Below are 21,152 nucleotides of genomic sequence, written 5' to 3'. Positions count from 1 at the left end.
TTTCGCCCACCAGGTAAGTGAACTATTCCAGCGCCCCCTTTCCCCCCAGATCAGAATGCCCCAGCACACCCAGCGTTCATCATACCATCTAAGCTTGTGTAAAACCACTAGATGGTTCTGGTTACAGCGCTTACAGGTGGCCAAGATGGCTACAGGTATGTGGCTGGTCTTGTGTGTACCGAATAAATTCACACGAATTCGGAGTGCACAGTGCCTGGCAGTTAAATCGGTGCTACAGTATGAAAGAGTGAACCTCTCTCCTGACTAACCAGATTCTTTTTCTGTAGCACTGAAGTTATCCTGCTTGTAATGTGACAGCCTATTCACAGCCTATGAATATGTGTGCGTTGTAGTCAGGATCCTGTTGGTAAGCAGTGGTTAGTATTGTGCTCTTGTCTTATACTATACTTCTGATTTTCATGTAGCAATTGAATTTCGTTTGTTGTACAGTTTTTGAACCAGTCGTTTTGACTTTTCTAGTCTCATTGGTATGATGGAAGCTACCTGCTCATCCTTTGTGGCTAAGTCAACCCTTTCATCTACAGGCTCTTTCCTTTGTATACCAGCTTGGTTTTGCATCTTGACCGAGTGGTTCACCTTTCCCGTGCAGCTAGGGGAGCCCTATAAGCTACTCAAGATAGAGATAATAAGCTTTACATTGTCCTGTGATAGAGTGCGGCAGAATAATTTGATTTGCAAAACGTTTTTCACGAAGTGTAAGCCAGGGAAGGTTATTCAGCGCAAGGAGCGATAGAATCCCGATTCTCCTTTCAGGCAGTTGGTGATCTTCAAGGGGTAACCAGAGACCCGCAAGTGCTCTTTCTTGTCCGGGTGAAGAGGAACAGACTGGACGTCAGACTGCAGCATAACGTACTCACACCAGCCCCACGTCAGGCAAAACCAACCATAAAAGATACACAGGAAGGCTGGAGCCTCTATAAATAACACAATTTCCCGAGGAAAATCCACTCACATCACCGAAAATAGTTGAGCATTGCAAGTGGGTGTGTGTATATATATATATATATATATATATATATATACATGCTCGACTTGTCAGTAGAGTTACTAGTAATTACTGTAGCAGCAAGAGTAAGTGTGTCTTTCCTTTGGCGAATGAGGGAATGAGTGGTGAGCGAGGAAGTGGTGAGTGAGGAAGTGGTGAGTGAGGAAGCGGTGAGTGGGAGTTTAGAGTAAGGTAGTGAATGAGGAATAGTGAGTCAAGGAAATACGATCGATGAATGAAGGCTACAGTAGTTGTTTTTTTATATTTTATTTAAAGCAATGCAAATACAAGGTGGTATAAATACACAGAACAGATTAATACACAAGTAGTGAGTGATAGTTAAAGAGACCATGATTACGATACTTAAGTGATTATAAAACACACACACATACACACAAAGGATCTTGGGGTATAGTACCGAGCAGATCTGAAGCACACCTCAACGAAATAACTGTTGCAGCATATGGGCGCCTGGCAAACCTAAGAATAGCGTTTCGATACCTCAGCAAGGAATCGTTCAAGATTCTGTACACCGTGTACGACAGGCCCATATTGGCGTATACAGCACCAGTGTGGAACCAACATCTGGTCAAGAACGTCAAGAAATTAGAGAAATTGCAAAGATTTGCAACAAGACTAGTTCCGGAAACAACAAAAAAAGGCACAATACCGTGACTGGAACGATACACAAATAAACCGCACATAAAAGAGAGAAGCTTACGACGACGTTTCGGTCCTACTAGTTCCGGAGCTAGGGGGTATGTTCTACGAGGAGAGGTTATGGAAAATCAACCTGAGGGCACTGGAAGACATGAGAGATATGGGGGACATGATAATGACATACAAAATACTGAGAAGAATTGACAAAGTGGACAGGGACGGAATGTTTCAGAGATGGGACAGAACAACAAGGGGTCACAACTGGAAGTTGAAGACTCAGATGAGTCACAGGAATTTTAGGAAGTTTTTCTTCATCTATAGAGTTGCCAGAAAGTGGAATAGTCTGGAAAGTGATGTAGTGGAGGAATGATCCATACATAGCTTTAAGAAGAGATACTATTAGCTCATGGAGAAGGGAGAGAGTGGACCTAGTAGCAACCAGTGAAATGGGGAGGCCAGGAGCTGTGAATCGACACCTGCAGCCACAAAGAGGTAAGAACAATCCCACACACACACACACAACATGGAGAATCAGGACAATATTTCTGTTGTGAAAGACGTGTTGCAATGACTGTAAACTAAGAAATAATATATGCTAAGCTTAACACTGAAGAAGCTCATAATATATTAACATTCATGTTTCACAACATTACAGATGAGAAGTGCGGTGCTAGTGGTCGTAGGTGTGCTGTGTCTGACAGCGGCGGCTGCTGAAGGCGTGCAGCAACAGGATGAGCAATCCAAGACTGCTGCCGCTGCTGAAGGAGTGCAGCAGCAGCAGGAGCAACAGTTAAAACCTGCAGAGGCTGCTGAAGGTGTGCAGAAACAGCTTGCGGTGGCAGCAAGCAGTACATACACTAAACCTCCAGATGGGATCAGTGATCAGGAACGATTCATCTTCGGGAGGTACTCGACGACCACCTACACTGACGTAGTGATGGTCACTTCCACAGTGTTCTTCTCCTGCCTGTCAGGCTCCAGCACAGTTTTGTGTAGGGGGCGGCGCAGGAAGAGGAGCTCCAGTGGCCTTTCGACAGTGAATGACGAAAATATTAAAAACAGCAATTTAGGAGAGTGAGTACTGCAAAAAGTCATTTTCTAAAAACGCCAGATGGGAGTAGATAGAATTTTCTTCATGGGGAAGCGTTAAACCGCTAGGCAGTATAGAGGATTAATGTTATCAAATTCATGGGGGAAATGCGAGGCAGCCAGACTCGATCCAAGGAAGGGAAGGTCAGCTTTATTTCCATGGACCAAGAGCCCTTCACCGACATAAAGGCACCGCCCTAGAAGGGTGCTGAAAGACGACTGGGACAAACATAATGAGCCCCCAAAAATTATTTAACATTCTAGCAGGAACAGATCAAAAGCAGTCAGTCGTTCTTCTGTGACAAGACTGAACCCGCGCATTAGTAGGAAACTGAATGTCTAAATAATATAGTTAATATATTTATTTATTTAATTTCATAATTATATTATTATTATTATTTATTATTATATTAAGTGTCAGGGGCCCAAGACTGTTCAACTGCCTCCCAGCATACATAAGGGGGATTACCAATAAACCCCTGTCTGTCTTCAAGAAGGCGCTGGACAGGCACCTAAAATTAGTACCTGACCAGCCGGGCTGTGGTTCGTATGTTGGCTTGCGTGTGGCCAGCAGTAACAGCCTGGTTGGTCAGGCCCTGATCCACCAGGAGGCCTGGTCACAGACCGGGCAGCGAGGGCGTTGATCCCCGAAACCCTCTCCAAGTATAATAGCATTATTATTATTATTATTATTTCTTATTACTAAATTTTAAATATTCATAGGAAAGCATTAATCCCACAGTAGACATGCAGCGCCTAAGAAATTGGAGGTAAACAACTTGATCCAAGAATGGATAGGGTAGTTCCAGCATTAGGAATGCTCCATTAATATGCAAGTACTTGTTAAAACAAACTTTAAACTGTCATCTCACCCTACAGCATCCTGGAGAGTAGCCAAGATGACTCTACCCCGGCCAGCACAACGACCGACTCGATCCCACAGGATAAGGAGACTCCAGAGAGCGACAAGTTCTTCATTAATGTGTGGACGACTACCCATTCCACCACTACTGTCACGATGCTCTACACGAACACCAGCACCACCATCCGCCTCTCTTACTTCTGCCAGGCTGGACAACTGCAGCTTCCCACCTTCAGATGTGTTGGGTAATGGCGACGGTCTTGATGAGGAACTGGCAAGAGCAAGGTTGTGGATGAGTGTTTTAATCCAGCGGCCATTGACTTGTCGATTTCAAACTTTCTAGATAATGTACACGAGGAACTGAGTCCAAACAAATAAAATTTAAGGAGCTATGCATGTTTTGTTTTAATTATATCCACATCATTCATTACAGAATTTTTCTCTGAAGCGTTACATTTACAAGTTCTTCTGAACACTCTTGAAGGTGCAACGTACCGTAGTGATGTCATGTTAGATTACAGCAAACTATATCATCACGTTGATGAATAAAACACAAGTGGAACCCTTGGGCATCTTTACTGCCCCCTCCAACCATCGTTTATGGCTCCCTCCAACCATCATTTATGGCCCCTCCAACCATTGTTTATGGCACCCTCCAACCATCGTTTATGGCCCCCTCCAACCATCATTTATTGCTCTCTCCAACCATCGTTTATGCCCCCTCCAACCATCGTTTATGCCCCCTCCAACCATCGTTTATGGCCCCCTCCAACCATCGTTTATGGCCCCTTCCAACCATCATTTATGGCCCCTTCCAAGTGTATTTTGTGATCCCCTCCAAACATTGTGTTATTTACGCTCCTCTCTCCTCCACCTGAGGCTGCAAGCTGCTACGATCTTAGTACAAACATGTATCACATTTTCTTCAAATATTATCTTTTATCGTTAAAACTATTGCGTCGGGTTTTAGAATTCTCAGATGACTGTAATGCTGGTGAAGGGCTCTTGATTCAGGGAATTAGAGGTATCCACCCCTTTTTTCACAACAAACGCAAATACAAAAACAGATAGATGCATGGAATCAGTTTGATACAGTGTTTAATGCAACAAGTTTTACTCTAATCAGATCACAGAACTGGTGGATTTGAACTCATGGCAAGGTAGTCCTGAAATTCACGATGGCGGCTTTAAAGGAACTTGAGCTAGAGCTCGCCACAGCCACACTGGTGTGGGATTCGCCCGTAAAAATAACTACATTTGTGGTTACAGTGGTGGCCCATGCTAACCTCCCTATGATGCTTAGTGATATATCGAGTTGGATGGTTCCTATTAGAGTCAGCTGGTCTAGTGGTTAGTTTATTTAGATTCAGGTACACATAAATACAGTTACATTAATTATAATACGTACTTAGTAACATATGTGTAGATTATATAGGATAATCTTCCCCCTCCCCCTCCCGAGAAAAAATAATAACAGTCAAAGTGGCTTGTTTCACTCCACCAGGTCTGCTATGTGTTTCATGTTGCGTTATTGTAGTTTTTTGAGTCAGGTTTAATTGTGTTTTCATGGGGGACAAATGACTTGGAAAACTTTCAGTCCCCATGACTGGTTGGTTTAATCGTCAAGGAAAACTCTGCAACCAGATGCTACTGTAACGTGTGTTAACTAATTGTTAGTCGCACAGTTCTCAACTCTCCGTAGCTCAGATGACACACTACACCAACTGCTCCACCTGCGCCACCTGCGCCACCTGAGCCACCTGCGCCCTTCCAGGTTCCTTCAAAACCTTCCATAGTGATCATCGCTCGGGAGTAATACCAACTCTGGTGCTGTGTTTTATAATTTATATGTCAAGGGTATTACATCGAGAGGTAAGTATGTATATCTCAGCGCACACTGTAGGATGTGTATCTCAGCGTTTACGGTTTAAAATGGTGTGTTCTGGTATATTATTTTAGCATCTGCAAACAACTGCCGTGAGTCAAACGTCAGTCTATTGTTGTTCCCTGATGTAAACACGACAGTAACTTCCCACGAAGCAGAGTTTTTATTTTAGTTTAATATGTTTATTATGCAATGCATATCCATGGTTTGGGCGGTAGTCAAAAGATTACAGAGGTACATAATGGGTCCAGGGACTGGACCCCAAAATTTTGATAGATGAACAAGTTTTAATGGTAATGAGCTGTCTGCTTGTTTATACCCAAGAGTAACGACAAATTCTAAACATTTCACTAGGACTTTCCGAGCCGAGTCCAGCCTGAATGTACATAAATAACCTGCACATGGGAGAGAGGAGCTTACCACGACGTTTCGGTCCGACTTGGACCATTTACAAAGTGTTATCTGTGTATTGTCCCAGGAACGGTATTGTGCCTCCTTGTTCTCTTTTTGAATGTGATCGTCATGTTTTCTCCGGTCCTGGGACACCTTGAAGGTGCTGATCTACACCTCCTGGATCTCTGGGAAAAGGTTGATGTCCAGTTCCTGGGACTTTTGAAGGAAGAAGAGGACGTGTACAGTTCCGTGAATCAAAAACCCCTACCCCCCCCCCCCACCCATCCTCACTGACGTCCAGGGCCATCCCTCGTGGTGCTGCAACAGCCTTGTGCACTGATGTAAAGTAGGTTGGGATTATGGTGTACCAGGGATACCTTTCCATGATCGCTCGAAATGAAAATGAAAAAAAATAATTCATGTTAAGCGCTAAACCCATACGGGTCAGTCAGCGCGAGACGTAGTGGAGGCTTGATCCACCGTCTGCTGCTCGCCGGACAAACGCGCTTTCTATCTGTACAAATAGGAAACGCGTAAGTCTGGCGCTTTTAAAAACAAAATGATTATAACTATGACCATAATTTTTAAAGGGGTGGAGAAGTAAGCCAGCGGAAGGCCTCGGTCACATGACCAAAAGCACCAGCTGTGGATCATTATATAACTAAGACCCGCGTCAAGAAAAACATGACCTGTTTCGTGACAAACCTTACCTAACCTAACCTATCTGGCGCTCAGCAGATAACTGAAGCTGTTCTCCTCTGGTATTAAACCTGATCATATACAATTCCTCAGGCGCTGACATCGTAGGTGTCAGCGGCTGGGAAATTGTGTATGATCAGTGATGGAAATGCGTGTTTGATACTGTCTGTCTAGTAAGCATTAACCCACCACACTGTTCCTTCGCTCTTGTGTTCTTCCTAGTGAGAATCGCTGCTATATTATAGAAACCGGGAACTCATTGTGGTTGTTCTCCTGTGGAAGACGATGTGCTACAGTGTAGCATTTTTTAAATTTATAATTAATAACTTGTAAAAGCTTTCTTCTCCGAGAATTTTCCATGATGGGTGTGGGTGGGTGTGAGTTGGACCTGACTAGCTTGTGGTACTAGGTCTGATGCCTTGCTCTTTCCTTAAGTGGGAGTGATCTGACTAGGTGGGTCATTCGGCTAATCCGGAGGTGGGGGGGGGCATGGACCTGCATCGCATAGGTCAGTAGCCCTGCTGCAGTGTTCCTTCTTTCTTATGTTCTTATGTTTTTAAGGAGCTAAAGGGAATTCCATAATAAAAGGATACAGTATAGACTGAAAGCAGTATGACGTTCAGTTCACTTCTTCAGCTTGATGCCTCAGTTATTGAATAGACTGGAAGGGTAAGTATGCTAAATAAAATTGACAAATTGGCCCCTGCAAAAAATACGAGATTTTCTGTAGGTATAATAGTCTGTAGTGGAAGGAAGGCGGGGTAGGGGTCGGCCTAGGAAAGGTTGGAGGGAGGGGGTAAAGGAGGTTTTGTGTGCGAGGGGCTTGGACTTCCAGCAGGCATGCGTGAGTGTGGCAATATAAACACAAATGCAGTATAATGTGATCCTTTATTGACTACGTTTCGCCCACACAGTGGGCTTTTTCAAGTCACAAACAGAACTACCTGGGGTGGAAGGAACGCGAGTATTTATAGTCCGGCTGAGGTCAGGTGAAGAATGCTGCATCTGATGATGTACAGAGTTGGGTTGTAGAGTCTAAAAACTTGGGTAGCTTGGAAAGGAGACTGGACAAGTTGGTGAGCAGACCTTCTACAGTGTTCTTATGTGGGATAGCGATGAAGAAGTTTCTTGGCAAGTGGTTCAGCTATGTTATAGAAGCCACTATTCTGGTTGAAGTTGTCGGATATAGAAATAAGTGATGATTCCAGGATTCTTCGGTATTGAGTGTTGTCTTCTGTGGTGATAAGTCTTGAGTTTCTGTAGTTTATCAAGTGGTTGTGTGAATTACGGTGTTGTACGCAGGCATTCCTGCGTGTGTTTGATAGGAGTGAATGGAGACAAATGGTTTTTAATACTTGACGTGCTGTTGGAGTGTGAGCAAAGTAACATTTATGAAGGGGTTCAGGGAAACCGGCAGGCCGGACTTGAGTCCTGGAGATGGGAAGTACAGTGCCTGCACTCTGAAGGAGGGGTGTTAATGTTGCAGTTTAAAAACTGTAGTGTAAAACACCCTTCTGGCAAGAAAGTGATGGAGTGAATGATGGTGAAAGTTTTTCTTTTTCGGGCCACCCTGCCTTGGTGGGAATCGGCCAGTGTGATAATAAAAAAATAATAATAAGCTAGAGTTTAAATATTAATCAGATGAGACTTTTCAATTTATCCCAAGAAAACAACTCTGCTATTTTTATTTACACAACTGGCACCTAGACAGCACAGTACCAGTGGGATAAAAATCACTGGCAGTCTGAAACTGATCTGAAGAGGCGTTCTCAAGCCGTGATGTGGAACCAATGGAAAAAGACAAAAAAAAAGAAAAAAAAAAGCTCAACAGCCTCTATTATCTTATATCAGGTATCCCTTAAAAGATTATACTTATTAAGAAACGACGGGGTCGAAATTAGAATGTATACAAAGAAAACACGACGCTTCAAGTTCATCAAATATATTTGGACTCACTTCCTCATGTACAAATCAGCAAATCTTCATAGTGGCAAGTGACCTGTCACCGGACAGCTACGTAGGATCTTGACATGTTCTTGCCGTCGACCTGGCCAGCATTAACCACATCTGTTGATGGGAAGTACGACCTGTCCAGCCTGACAGAAGTAGGAGAGACGGATGGTGGTTCGTGTGTCAGTGTAAAGCATAGTAACAGTGGTGGTGGTGCGGGTGATGGTCCAAAAGATGAGGCCCAGGAATTTCGAGTTTACGTCCCTTGATTCTTCTGGCGAGAGTTCTGTAGTTTCTTCGTCATATCCGAGCTCACGAGGATCTCTGTTATAGTCGACTATGCTGCTATCCAATCCAGAGTTGCTGGGGCATAAAGAAAATTTCCATTAGTTATGTGATGAATAACCTCTTTATCTGAGGCTGTGGGTCCCCAGTCAGTAATATATAGGTGTTACCTCCGTATATTTAACACATACACACACACATACACACACACACACACACACACACACACACACACACACACACACACACACACACACACACACACACACACACACACACACACACAGAAAGGATGTTCCAGAGATGGGACACAGAAACAAAGGGTCACAATTGGAAGCTGAAGACTCATCTGAGTCAAAAGGATGTTAGGAAATATTTCTTCAACCACAGAGTTGTTAGGAAGTGGAATAGTCTGGCAAGCGATGTAGTGGAGGCAGGAACCATACATAGTTTTTAGACAAGGTATGATAAAGCTCATGGAACAGGGACAGGGAAGGTCCAGTAGCGATCAGTGAAGAGGCGAGGCCAATAGCTGAGTCTCGACCCCTGCAACCACAATTAGGTGAGCACACACACACACACACACACACACACACAAACCTTCTGGAGTTTTATGATAAAATAACAGAAGTAAGACAAGAGAGAGAGGGGTGGGTTGATTGCATCTTCTTGGACTGCAAGAAGGCTTTTGACACAGTTCCTCACAAGAGATTAGTGCAGAAGCTAGAGCATCAGGCGCATATAACAGGAAGGGCACTGCAATGGATCAGAGAATACCTGACAGGGAGGCAACAACGAGTCATGGTACGTAATGATGTATCACAGTGGGCACCTGTGACGAGCGGGGTCCCACAGGGGTCGGTCCTAGGACCAGTGCTATTTTTGGTATATGTGAACGACATGACGGAAGGGTTAGACTCAGAAGTGTCCCTGTTTGCAGATGATGTGAAGTTAATGAGGAGAATTAAATCTGATGAGGACCAGGCAGGACTTCAAAGAGACCTGGACAGACTGGACACCTGGTCCAGCAAATGGCTTCTCGAATTTAATCCTGCCAAATGCAAAGTCATGAAGATAGGGGAAGGGCACAGAAGACCACAGACAGAGTATAGGCTAGGTGGCCAAAGACTGCAAACCTCACTCAAGGAGAAAGATCTTGGGGTGAGTATAACACCGAGCATGTCTCCGGAAGCACACATCAATCAGATAACTGCTGCAGCATATGGGCGCCTGGCAAACCTGAGAACAGCATTCCGACACCTTAGTAAGGAATCATTCAAGACACTGTACACCGTGTATGTCAGGCCCATACTGGAGTATGCAGCACCTGTTTGGAACCCGCACTTGATAAAGCACGTCAAGAAACTAGAGAAAGTACAAAGGTTTGCAACAAGGTTAGTTCCAGAGCTAAGGGGAATGTCCTATGAAGAAAGATTAAGGGAAATCGGCCTGACGACACTGGAGGACAGGAGGGTCAGGGGAGACATGATAACGACATATAAAATACTGCGTGGAATAGACAAGGTGGACAAGGACAGGATGTTCCAGGGAGGGGACACAGAAACAAGAGGCCACAATTGGAAGTTGAAGACACAAATGAGTCAGAGAGATAGTAGGAAGTATTTCTTCAGTCATAGAGTTGTAAAGCAGTGGAATAGCCTAGAAAATGACGTAGTGGAGGCAGGAACCATACACAGTTTTAAGACGAGGTTTGATAAAGCTCATGGAGCGGGGAGAGAGAGGGTCTAGTAGCAACCGGTGAAGAGGCGGGGCCAGGAGCTAGGACTCGACCCCTGCAACCACAAATAGGTGAGGTGAGTACACACACACACACACACATACACACACACACACACACACACACACACACACACACACACACACACACACACACACATATACACGCACACGCACAACATCACCCCGTGGGTCCTTAAAGAGGGAGCAGAGATGCTGTGTGTGCCACTAACCACAATCTTCAACATATCCCTTTAAACTGGGGCAACTACCTGAGGTATGGAAGTCGGCAAATGTAGTTCCCATTTTTAAAAAAAGGAGACAGAAAAGAGGCACTAAACTATAGATCTGTGTCACGGACGTATATAGTATGCAAAGTCATGGAGAAGATTATCAGGAGGAGAGTGGTGGAGCACCTGGAACGGAACAAGAGTATAAACGACAACCAGCATGGATTCATGGAAGGCAAATCCTGCGCCACAAACCTTCTGAAGTTTAATGATAAAGTAACGGAAGTAAGACACTAGAGACAGGGGTGAGTTAATTGCATTTTCTTGGACTGCAGGAAGGCCTTCGACACAGTTCCTCACGAGAGATTAGTGCAGAAGCTGGAGCATCAGGCGCATATAACAGGAAGGGCACTCCAATGGATCAGGGAATACCTGACAGGGAGGCAACAACAAGTCATGGTACGTGATGAGGTATCATGATGTGAAGTTAATGAGGAGAATTAAATCAGATGAGGATCAGGCAGGACTTCAAAGAGACCTGGACAGACTGGACACCTGGTCCAGCAACTGGCTTCTCGAATTTAACCCCGCCAAATGCAAAGCCATGAAGATCTGGGAAGGGCAAAGAAGACCGCAGACCGAGTATAGGCTAGGTGGCCAAAGACTGCAAACCTCGCTCAAGGAGAAAGATCTTGGGGTGACCGTAACACCGAGCACATCTCCGGAAGCGCACATCAACCAGATAACTGCTGCTGCATATGGGCGCCTGGCAAACCTGAGAATAGCGTTCCGATACCTTAGTAAGAAATCGTTCAAGACACTGTACAGCGTGTACGTCAGGTCCATACTGGAGTATACAGCACCAGTTTGGAGCCCACACTTGATCAAGCAAGTAAAGAAATTAGAGAAAGTACAAAGGTTTGCGACAACGTTAGTTCCAGAGCTAAGGGCAATGTCTTACGAAGAAAGGTTAAGGGAAATCGGCCTGACGACACTGGTGGACAGGAGAGTTAAGGGAGACATGATAACGACATACAAAATACTGCGTGGAATAGGCAAGGTGGACAGAGACAGGATGTTTCAGAGAGGAGACACAGAAACAAGGAGTCACAATTGGAAGATGAAGACTCAGATGAGTCAAAGGGATGTCAGGAAGTATTCCTTCAGTCATAGAGTAGTCAGGAAGTGGAATAGTCTAGCAAGTGAAGTAGTGGAGGCAGGGACCATATATAGCTTTAAGTCGAGGTTTGATAAAGCTCATGGAGCAGGGAAAGAGAGAGGACCTAGTAGCGTTCAGTGAAGAGGCGGGACCAGCAGCTGAGTCTCGGCCCTTGCAACCACAATTAGGTGAGCACAATGAGGTGAGTATACACACCCCCACACATATGTATATATGTATATATATCTATCTATCTATCTATCCATCAATATATATATATATATATATATATATATATATATATATATATATATGTCGTGCCGAATATGTAAAACTGGTCAATTAGCAAGAACTCATTTAAAATTAAGTCCTTTCTGAAATTTTCTCTTATACGTTTAAAGATATATATTTTTCATTAATGTTAATGTAAAAATTTTTAATTTTGCACCAAAAGAATCTTAGAAAACTTACCTAACCTTATTATAACAAGAGCAATTTATTTTAGCCTAACCCAACTAAATAAATTTTAAATACGTTTACAATAATTTAGTGCTAAACAAACACAATCAAATATATTTTATTCATTAGGTTCAGAATGATTTTGGCGAAATTATTGCATACACAAATTTTCATTTGTCCTATATGGCAAGATGAGCGTTGCTATTCAAGCGAAGATCGCAAGTTCTGCCTATTCGGCACGACATATGTATATATATATATATATATATATATATATATATATATATATATATATATATATATATATATATATATATATATATATATATATATATATATATATATTCTTTCAACACACCGGCCGTATCCCACCGAGGCGGGGTGGCCCAAAAAGAAAAACGAAAGCTTCTCTTTTTAAATCTATTAATATATACAGGAGAAGAGGTTACTAGCCCCTTGCTCCCGGCATTTTAGTCGCCTCTTACAACACGCACGACTTACGGAGGAAGAATTCTGTTCCACTTCCCCATGGAGATAAAAGGAAATAAACAAGAACTAATAAGAAAATAGAAAAAAAACATAGTACGGTACGGTAGGAAAATTTTTATATATTAAATATGTTTTTCTGCATGTTGCAGTTTTGAATATATATCATAGTTGCATTAAACATAAGATTACTATAAGAATACAATGTTGCTGAAGGCAACACAAAATAATTTTTGTACTTATTTGAATTGTAATCCCCTTAATGCAACCTTTGCGAGTATTTTGAGTAAATCCATTTGACGTAAAACTTGCAACACCGATAACCCACAAATACTCACTCATCATCATTGTCTTGTACATCAACAACTGAGAATAAAGATTTCTTCCTTCGTTTGCCTTGGCATAAAACTGTGCTGGTGCCTGAGAGGCAGGAGAAGAACACTGTGGAAGTGACCATCACTACGTCAGTGTAGGTGGTCGTTGAGAGAGAACCGATGAAGCGATCTCGGTCCTTGGCTTCGGGGTCGAGTTCGGAGTCATGTGTGACATTGGTCTCGGGAAGGTTCTCAACATCCTGGGAAAGCTGGCTGTGCAGTACCTCCTGTGCTGTGGCTAGGCATGAGCACAGCGTCAGTACCAGCACCAGCGACGTCCCTTGAATCTGTAATGTTAGGTGGCTGTGTTAACGCAATACAGAAACTGAGAAAAACAGAAAATATATACAAAGGAGGAATGTTGTTGCTCTGTATGGTTACCTTACTCCTTATTTCTCCATAATTATTGTTCCTGGTAAGCACCATCTTAACTGTATTAACTACGATGCTAAGCTATGTGAGTATACTTTTATTACTGTGTTGAATAATGTTTCAGATTTAAAGAATCTTAGAAAACTTACGTAACCATATTATAATAAGCGCAATTTACCTTAGCCTAATCCAACTAAATTTATTTTAGATAAGTTTGTAATAATTTAATAATAAACAAACACAATGAAATATTCTTTTCTTCATTAGGTTCAGAATGATTTTTGCTAAATTATTACATACACAAATTTTCCCTTGCCATATTCGGCAAGAAGAGCTTTGCTATTTAAGCCATAATCACAAGTTTTACATATGACTAAGGAAACCTTCAAGTAATATACAGGTTTAATAACCTCGAAACTTTCATGCATTGGCAGCACATAATTTTATTATTTCAAGATCTTCAGGAAGATGACCTTCTAGTTACGAATAATAAGAGAAGAAGAGTAAGACAATGATAATAAGCAGCTCCAGGTGCTGGTAAAGGTTATGTTTATATTTCCGGGATGTTTTATGTTCAGATGTTTAGGCTGTGTTGTCCCAGCTTGTTGGGGGTAGCTTGAAGCATCTGTTCAAGATGCTGTACAATGTGTTGTGTACAAATAAGCAGCACACAGGAGAGAGACAAGCTAGCGACGAGGTATCTGTCCAAACCATATCACGGGTGGGATTTGAACCCGCGGTCAGAGAGTCTCAAAACTCTCTGGAGATTCGTCTGTAAAAACTTGCATTTGTGGTCACAGTGGTGCCTATGCTAACCTTCCTATGGTGCCGAAATATACCTAGTTGGACGAATCTTATTGTGGATAGCTGGTCCAGTGGCTAACGCGACGGTCTGGAGTTTTGAGACTCTCTGACCGCAGGTTCAAATCCAGGTTCAAATCGTGAATCATATCTGTCCAAGTCGTACTAATAGTATCCCGTAACTCGATTGCTTGCTCACACACTGAGCTCCAGTGGTCGATTCCCTATGTGGGGTGGAAACATTAGGACGTGTTTCCTTCAGACACTTGCTGTCCATGTTCACCTAGCTTTAAATAGGTACCTGGGTGTTAGTCGACTGGTGTGGGTTGCATCCTGGGAGACAAAACTGACCTAATTTGCCCGAAATGCTCAGCATAACAAGCGACTTTCTATATAGTAGTATGTCACTGATGTCATCTATGGTCTGTATACCTTGTACATGTACTTGTAGAAATGAAGATTATCATTATTATTATTATTATTATTATTATTATTATTATTATTATTATTATTATTATTATTATTATAACACGTAGTCGTAAGACTTTCTCTCTCTACCATGTGCGGGTTATTTGTGTATTGTTCCAGTCACGGTATTGTGCCTTTTTGTTCAGTATGGTGTACATTAAGAACAACCATCTGTTGTTACTGCAGTGTGTTCTGACCAATTGGTAGGAACTGCTGGTTGTCGTAGTGTTGTGGCAAATTGTTTGTGGTAGCTAAAGGTTGCTATTAATGCATAATATATTGTACAGCATCTTGAACTGATGCTTTTAGCTAACTTCGATTATTAAAGTCAACTAGTATTACCCATGGTCGCACGTATTACTCAGCACTAAACACTGCTGGGACGGAAGGAGAGGTGGGCTCTCTTTCCCTTGACTCAGCACTAAACACTGCTGGGACGGAAGGAGGGGTGGGCTCTCTTTCCCTTGACTCAGCACTAAACACTGCTGGGACGGAAGGAGAGGTGGGCTCTCTTTCCCTTGACTCAGCACTAAACACTGCTGGGACGGAAGGAGAGGTGGGCTCTCTTTCCCTTGACTCAGCACTAAACACTGCTGGGACGGAAGGAGAGGTGGGCTCTCTTTCCCTTGACTCAGCACTAAACACTGCTGGGACGGAAGGAGAGGTGGGCTCTCTTTCCCTTGACTCAGCACTAAACACTGCTGGGACGGAAGGAGAGGTGGGCTCTCTTTCCCTTGACTCAGCACTAAACACTGCTGGGACGGAAGGAGAGGTGGGCTCTCTTTCCCTTGACTCAGCACTAAACACTGCTGGAACGGAAGGAGAGGTGGGCTCTCTTTCCCTTGACTCAGCACTAAACACTGCTGGGACGGAAGGAGGGGTGGGCTCTCTTTCCCTTGACTCAGCACTAAACACTGCTGGGACGGAAGGAGGGGTGGGCTCTCTTTCCCTTGACTCAGCACTAAACACTGCTGGGACAGAAGGAGAGGTGGGCTCTCTTTCCCTTGACTCAGCACTAAACACTGCTGGGACGGAAGGAGAGGTGGGCTCTCTTTCCCTTGACTCAGCACTAAACACTGCTGGGACGGAAGGAGAGGTGGGCTCTCTTTCCCTTGACTCAGCACTAAACACTGCTGGGACGGAAGGAGAGGTGGGCACTCTTTCCCTTGACTCAGCACTAAACACTGCTGGGACGGAAGGAGAGGTGGGCTCTCTTTCCCTTGACTCAGCACTAAACACTGCTGGGACGGAAGGAGAGGTGGGCTCTCTTTCCCTTGACTCAGCACTAAACACTGCTGGGATGGAAGGAGAGGTGGGCTCTCTTTCCCTTGACTCAGCACTAAACACTGCTGGGACGGAAGGAGAGGTGGGCTCTCTTTCCCTTGACTCAGCACTAAACACTGCTGGGACGGAAGGAGAGGTGGGCTCTCTTTCCCTTGACTCAGCACTAAACACTGCTGGGACGGAAGGAGAGGTGGGCTCTCTTTCCCTTGACTCAGCACTAAACACTGCTGGAACGGAAGGAGAGGTGGGCTCTCTTTCCCTTGACTCAGCACTAAACACTGCTGGGACGGAAGGAGGGGTGGGCTCTCTTTCCCTTGACTCAGCACTAAACACTGCTGGGACGGAAGGAGAGGTGGGCTCTCTTTCCCTTGACTCAGCACTAAACACTGCTGGGACAGAAGGAGAGGTGGGCTCTCTTTCCCTTGACTCAGCACTAAACACTGCTGGAACGGAAGGAGAGGTGGGCTCTGTTTCCCTTGACTCAGCACTAAACACTGCTGGGACGGAAGGAGAGGTGGGCTCTCTTTCCCTTGACTCAGCACTAAACACTGCTGGGACGGAAGGAGGGGTGGGCTCTGTTTCCCTTGACTCAGCACTAAACACTGCTGGGACGGAAGGAGGGGTGGGCTCTGTTTCCCTTGACTCAGCACTAAACACTGCTGGGACGGAAGGAGAGGTGGGCTCTGTTTCCCTTGACTCAGCACTAAACACTGCTGGGACGGAAGGAGAGGTGGGCTCTGTTTCCCTTGACTCAGCACTAAACACTGCTGGGACGGAAGGAGAGGTGGGCTCTGTTTCCCTTGACTCAGCACTAAACACTGCTGGGACGGAAGGAGGGGTGGGCTCTCTTTCCCTTGACTCAGCACTAAACACTGCTGGGACGGAAGGAGGGGTGGGCTCTCTTTCCCTTGACTCAGCACTAAACACTGCTGATTGTTTACTAGTGTGCCAGAGAGTCTTCAAAAAAAACAAAACAAAAAACTCACAGGAAAGTATCTCTGAATAAAAGTCGGAGGAAAAAATTATATAATCCAGAAATAAGCCAACTTCACAGTACCTACATTACTGTACACACACACACACACACACACACACACACACACACACACACACACACACACACACACACAGGAGCTAAGACTCGACCCCTGCAACCACAAATAGGTGAGTACAAATAGGTGAGGTGAGTACACACACACGCACACACACACACACGCACACACACACACACATGCGTAGGTAGTATTTCTTCAGTCACAGAGTTGTCAGGAAGTGGAATAGTCTAGCAAGTGATGTAGTGGAGGCAGGAATCATACATAGCTTTAAGAAGGAATTAGCCGACAGAACAAGTTAGAGAAAGTTACACTTCGCAGAACAACCTTTGCTGTTGATGAATGAGACACTTATGCAACATTCGGGAATCTTTATTCAGTTTTCTCATAACTAATGGAGTGAATATATCGACCTCAGGCTGAGGGACTGATTACTTCAAATTCCTCCTCATCTTTCAGCGTTCTTGGTACTATACTGAAGAAGCCACTGGCTGACACAATGGTCTCATTCTTCAACTTGTCAGTTTTCTAAATCATTTAGAGCACAACCTTCACTCTGACAACGTTGTCTCCCACTTAAAGTGGTTCTGCCGTCTGTGTGTTTTTCTTCAATGTTGTCGGTAATACGAAATTTAGATGTATAGTTTGTTGCTGTTGTTGTTGTTGTTGTTGTTCTTGTTCTTGTTGTTTTTGTTGTTGTTGTTGTTGCAAGATCAGACCATCAGCCTTGAAGGAAGTTATTTTGAGGTGGTCATCTACGTCACATGTATTCTGTATTATATTTTATAGAAATAAAGATGACTTTTTGTCTTTACCTTCTTCATTCCAACCCAGATTTTTCCCTGACTCTCTGGAGTCAGGATTCAGTAAGCCGTAATGTAGCCCTTTAACTTTATCGAGAGTCTAGCTCAATGGTTTTCTTGCTTAGAACGCCCTACTGGACTTCAAATTGGCAGTGGTCAAAAGCCACTCATCATCTGATTCCCCAGTTTCGAGCCACCATCTTACCCATTTTTATTTCCAAAATGGTACACTACATAAATCAGGGAACAGGTGTGGCTTAAACCTATACTGGGTGGCTGCTAAAATTAGCTCACAGTCCAGTGCGTTAACACTGGACCAACTGACTCTAATAAGAGTTATCCAACGAGGTATATTTTTATGCACCATGGGGAGGTTAGCATGGGCTACCACTGTGACCGCAAATACATGTTTGTACAGACGAGTCCCACACCAGCGTGGCTGTGGCGAACTTTAGCTCGTGTCCCCTCAAAGCAGCCATCATGACACGCGAAATCGTAATAACGCGAATGCAAACACAAACCACGGAACGGGTGGGGGTTGAACCTAAAGCGAGTGAGAATTAAAACTCACAGGCCAGTGTGTCACAGCCACCCTGGTGTGGAATTCTTCTATCTAAGGTATAAACCCCCTCCCCCCGTGATGCAACCCACAACAGTTGACTAAAACCCAGGTTACCTACTCATTGGTAGGTGAATGTGGGCATTAGGTGTAAGGAAACATGCCCAGTGTTTCCACCCTTTCTGGGGAACGAACCACAGACACTCAGTATGTGAGTTGAGTGCGTTACCAACCGAGCCACGGGACATCTTTTGAACACAGATTGAGATAGTCGTAGAACATCCCAATAAATTGACAGTAGGTTAGTGGGTGCTACAAAGAAATTCAACAATAAAAGAAGAAATTAGTACAGCCCTTTATCAAGTTACAGGAAAAAAGAACATTTGACTTTCGTTATGAGAGAAGAAACTTGTAGCTAGTTCGGATGTTTGCTACAACAAAAGCCGATATAAAGAGAAACAATAGACTGTAGAAGACATGAGAATCTCGAGACGACAGCATACAGTATCTGATCCGGTCCGGACAACAACAGAGGTTCACGCTTGAGAACAACTTCCGAACTTATGAATAAATAGTTTAGATAACTGACAAGGTGATAAATGAGACACTTGCGCAACATTTCGGTAACTTTACTCCTGAAAAGTTTCGCCAGCCAGTGGTTTCTCCACCTTTCTCTGCACTGGACTGAAGAAGCTAATGGCTGGCGAAGCTTTTGCAGAATAAAGATACCAAAATGTTGCACAGGTGTGTCATTTATCGGCTACCGAACCCCTGTAGTTGTTGCTTTCCTCAGTAGTCTCCCTTATCTTCTTCCATAACTTCTCTCATTCAGCCATATCTTCCTCACCCACGTCCCTCTCACCTGCCTCTCACACCCTTTTCTACTCTCTTTTCATATTCTTCCCTCCTGACTTACCATGGACATGGTTAAGCACTGAGTGCAGACAAGGACTAACAGCTAGCTGTGTCAGCCTCGCCTCTTATACACTCTACACTTGTTAATTTTCAGCCCAGTGCCTCAATTTCTTCCGCGATGCTATTTTTGCCCACCATAAAAAAAAATCGGTCTATTTTCCTACTAATTTTCCCAGTAGGAATTTTTCCTTATTATCGTGTTTACCTCTCTCTCTTTCTCTCTCTCTCTCTCTCTCTCTCTCTCTCTCTCTCTCTCTCTCTCTCTCTCTCTCTCTCTCTCTCTCTCTCTCTCTCTCTCTCTCTCTCTCTCTCTGGTACAAATAGCGCAGTCACTGAATAAAAAAAAATCTTGTACAGAGCCCTTGTCAAATCAGAATCTCATTTAAGTATCCCTGGAAGACAAACACCGAGTCAGATGACTCTGGCTGCATCACAGACCTACAAGTATTAGATGCGGGTTACCTGGCATTTAGCTACACCACAGCTCAACAGGCAGTCAAGCAAACCATTAGTGGAGTAAGACACTTATATACGGTTCAGGACATATAAGAAACGTATCACCCCGAGTGCCTTTTTCAGTCCTAAGGACTGAAGAAACCGCTCGTGGCGTAACATTACCTATAATAAATGTCTTGAACCGCACGTAAGTGTCTTTATCCACAACTTATAGGTATCACCAGACCATTTATTAAATCATTACTTTCACGAAACAACTCCTTGTACAGCATTAAAAAAATCAGCTTCAAGAGGAAGTAAGCCAAATAAATATATATTATCGTTCTATTAAGAAGAGTCAGTACTGGACACCCTCATATCACTGTGTACGTACCTGAAGCTGCTGGTGTCCCGTAGCTCCATTGGTAGCCCACTCATCTCATGAGTGGGGTCGATCTCCTGTACTGGTGGAACATTAGGACGTGTTTCCTTAAGACACCTGTTGTTCTTGTTCACCCATCAATAAAATAGGTACCTGGGTGTTAGTGGATTGGTGTGGGTCGCATCCTGGGGACAAAAATTGACCTAATTTGTTCGAAATGCCCTGCATAACAAGCGACTTCCTATATAACAGTATGTCATTGATTATTATTATTATTATTATTATTATTATTATTATTATTATTATTATTATTATTATTATTATTATTATTATTATTATTATTATTTTTATTATTATTATTATTATTATTATTATTATTATTATTATCATTATTATTATTATTATTATTTCCCAGGAGGCGACATGAGTTGCTCTACCGAAAGAAAATCGCGTTGCAACGCTGTAAAATAGACTGGATGTTCAACGCAGCAAATTATTCCTGATGAACCACCAGCTGGTCAAATAATCGCTTCATCCGGCGTATTATAAATAATTTTTGTTTTCCGAATTATTGCAGCCAAATATTAAAATAATCGTTCTTGGGAAAATCACTTACGACGTTCCCTGTAAATCTTGCATAGAAATTCTCTGTAATTCTTGCAGATAAATTCCCTATGAATCTTGCAGAGGAATTATCTCAAATAGAATTAACACTTAAAGTGTCGTATAGAAGAGGCCAAAATATTTCTTGTACAAGAAGACCCGTCAAAGAGGAGCTGGAACATTTCCCTCCCTTTCCTCGGATCA

At 43.4% G+C, this 21,152-nt stretch overlaps 2 protein-coding genes across 2 annotated transcripts; one reads left to right on the top strand and one right to left on the bottom strand.

Moving 5' to 3' along the window:
* Positions 1–1,061: 1,061 nt before the first annotated feature.
* On the top strand, positions 1,062–4,002 carry LOC128690029 (uncharacterized). The gene is made up of 3 exons (XM_070088718.1): positions 1,062–1,092; positions 2,322–2,740; positions 3,635–4,002. Exons 2-3 carry the CDS (start codon positions 2,322–2,324, stop codon positions 3,864–3,866), a joined length of 651 nt encoding a protein of 216 aa, XP_069944819.1. The 5' UTR covers positions 1,062–1,092; the 3' UTR covers positions 3,867–4,002.
* A 4,529-nt stretch (positions 4,003–8,531) lies between these two features.
* Positions 8,532–19,584, bottom strand: LOC128690030 (uncharacterized). Its single transcript, XM_053778545.2, has 3 exons — positions 19,530–19,584; positions 13,239–13,561; positions 8,532–8,907 (listed from the first exon to the last, which is right to left on the bottom strand). Exons 1-3 carry the CDS (start codon positions 19,536–19,538, stop codon positions 8,652–8,654), a joined length of 588 nt encoding a protein of 195 aa, XP_053634520.2. The 5' UTR covers positions 19,539–19,584; the 3' UTR covers positions 8,532–8,651.
* Between the last annotated feature and the right edge of the window lie 1,568 nt (positions 19,585–21,152).

This window comes from Cherax quadricarinatus, chromosome 25, assembly GCF_038502225.1.
Source record: "Cherax quadricarinatus isolate ZL_2023a chromosome 25, ASM3850222v1, whole genome shotgun sequence".
Taxonomy (NCBI): Eukaryota; Metazoa; Arthropoda; class Malacostraca; order Decapoda; family Parastacidae; genus Cherax; species Cherax quadricarinatus.
This window is presented reverse-complemented; position numbering and strand designations above follow the sequence as displayed.

Coding starts and splice junctions, on each gene's coding strand:
- LOC128690030 (XM_053778545.2), bottom strand. Junction 8,908..13,238: donor GTACAAGACAATGATGATGA/GTGAGTATTTGT, acceptor TTTATGCCCCAG/CAACTCTGGATTGGATAGCA.
- LOC128690029 (XM_070088718.1), top strand. CDS start 2,322: ATGAGAAGTGCGGTGCTAGTGGTCGTAGGTGTGCTGTGTCTGACAGCG. Junction 2,741..3,634: donor AAAAACAGCAATTTAGGAGA/GTGAGTACTGCA, acceptor CTCACCCTACAG/CATCCTGGAGAGTAGCCAAG.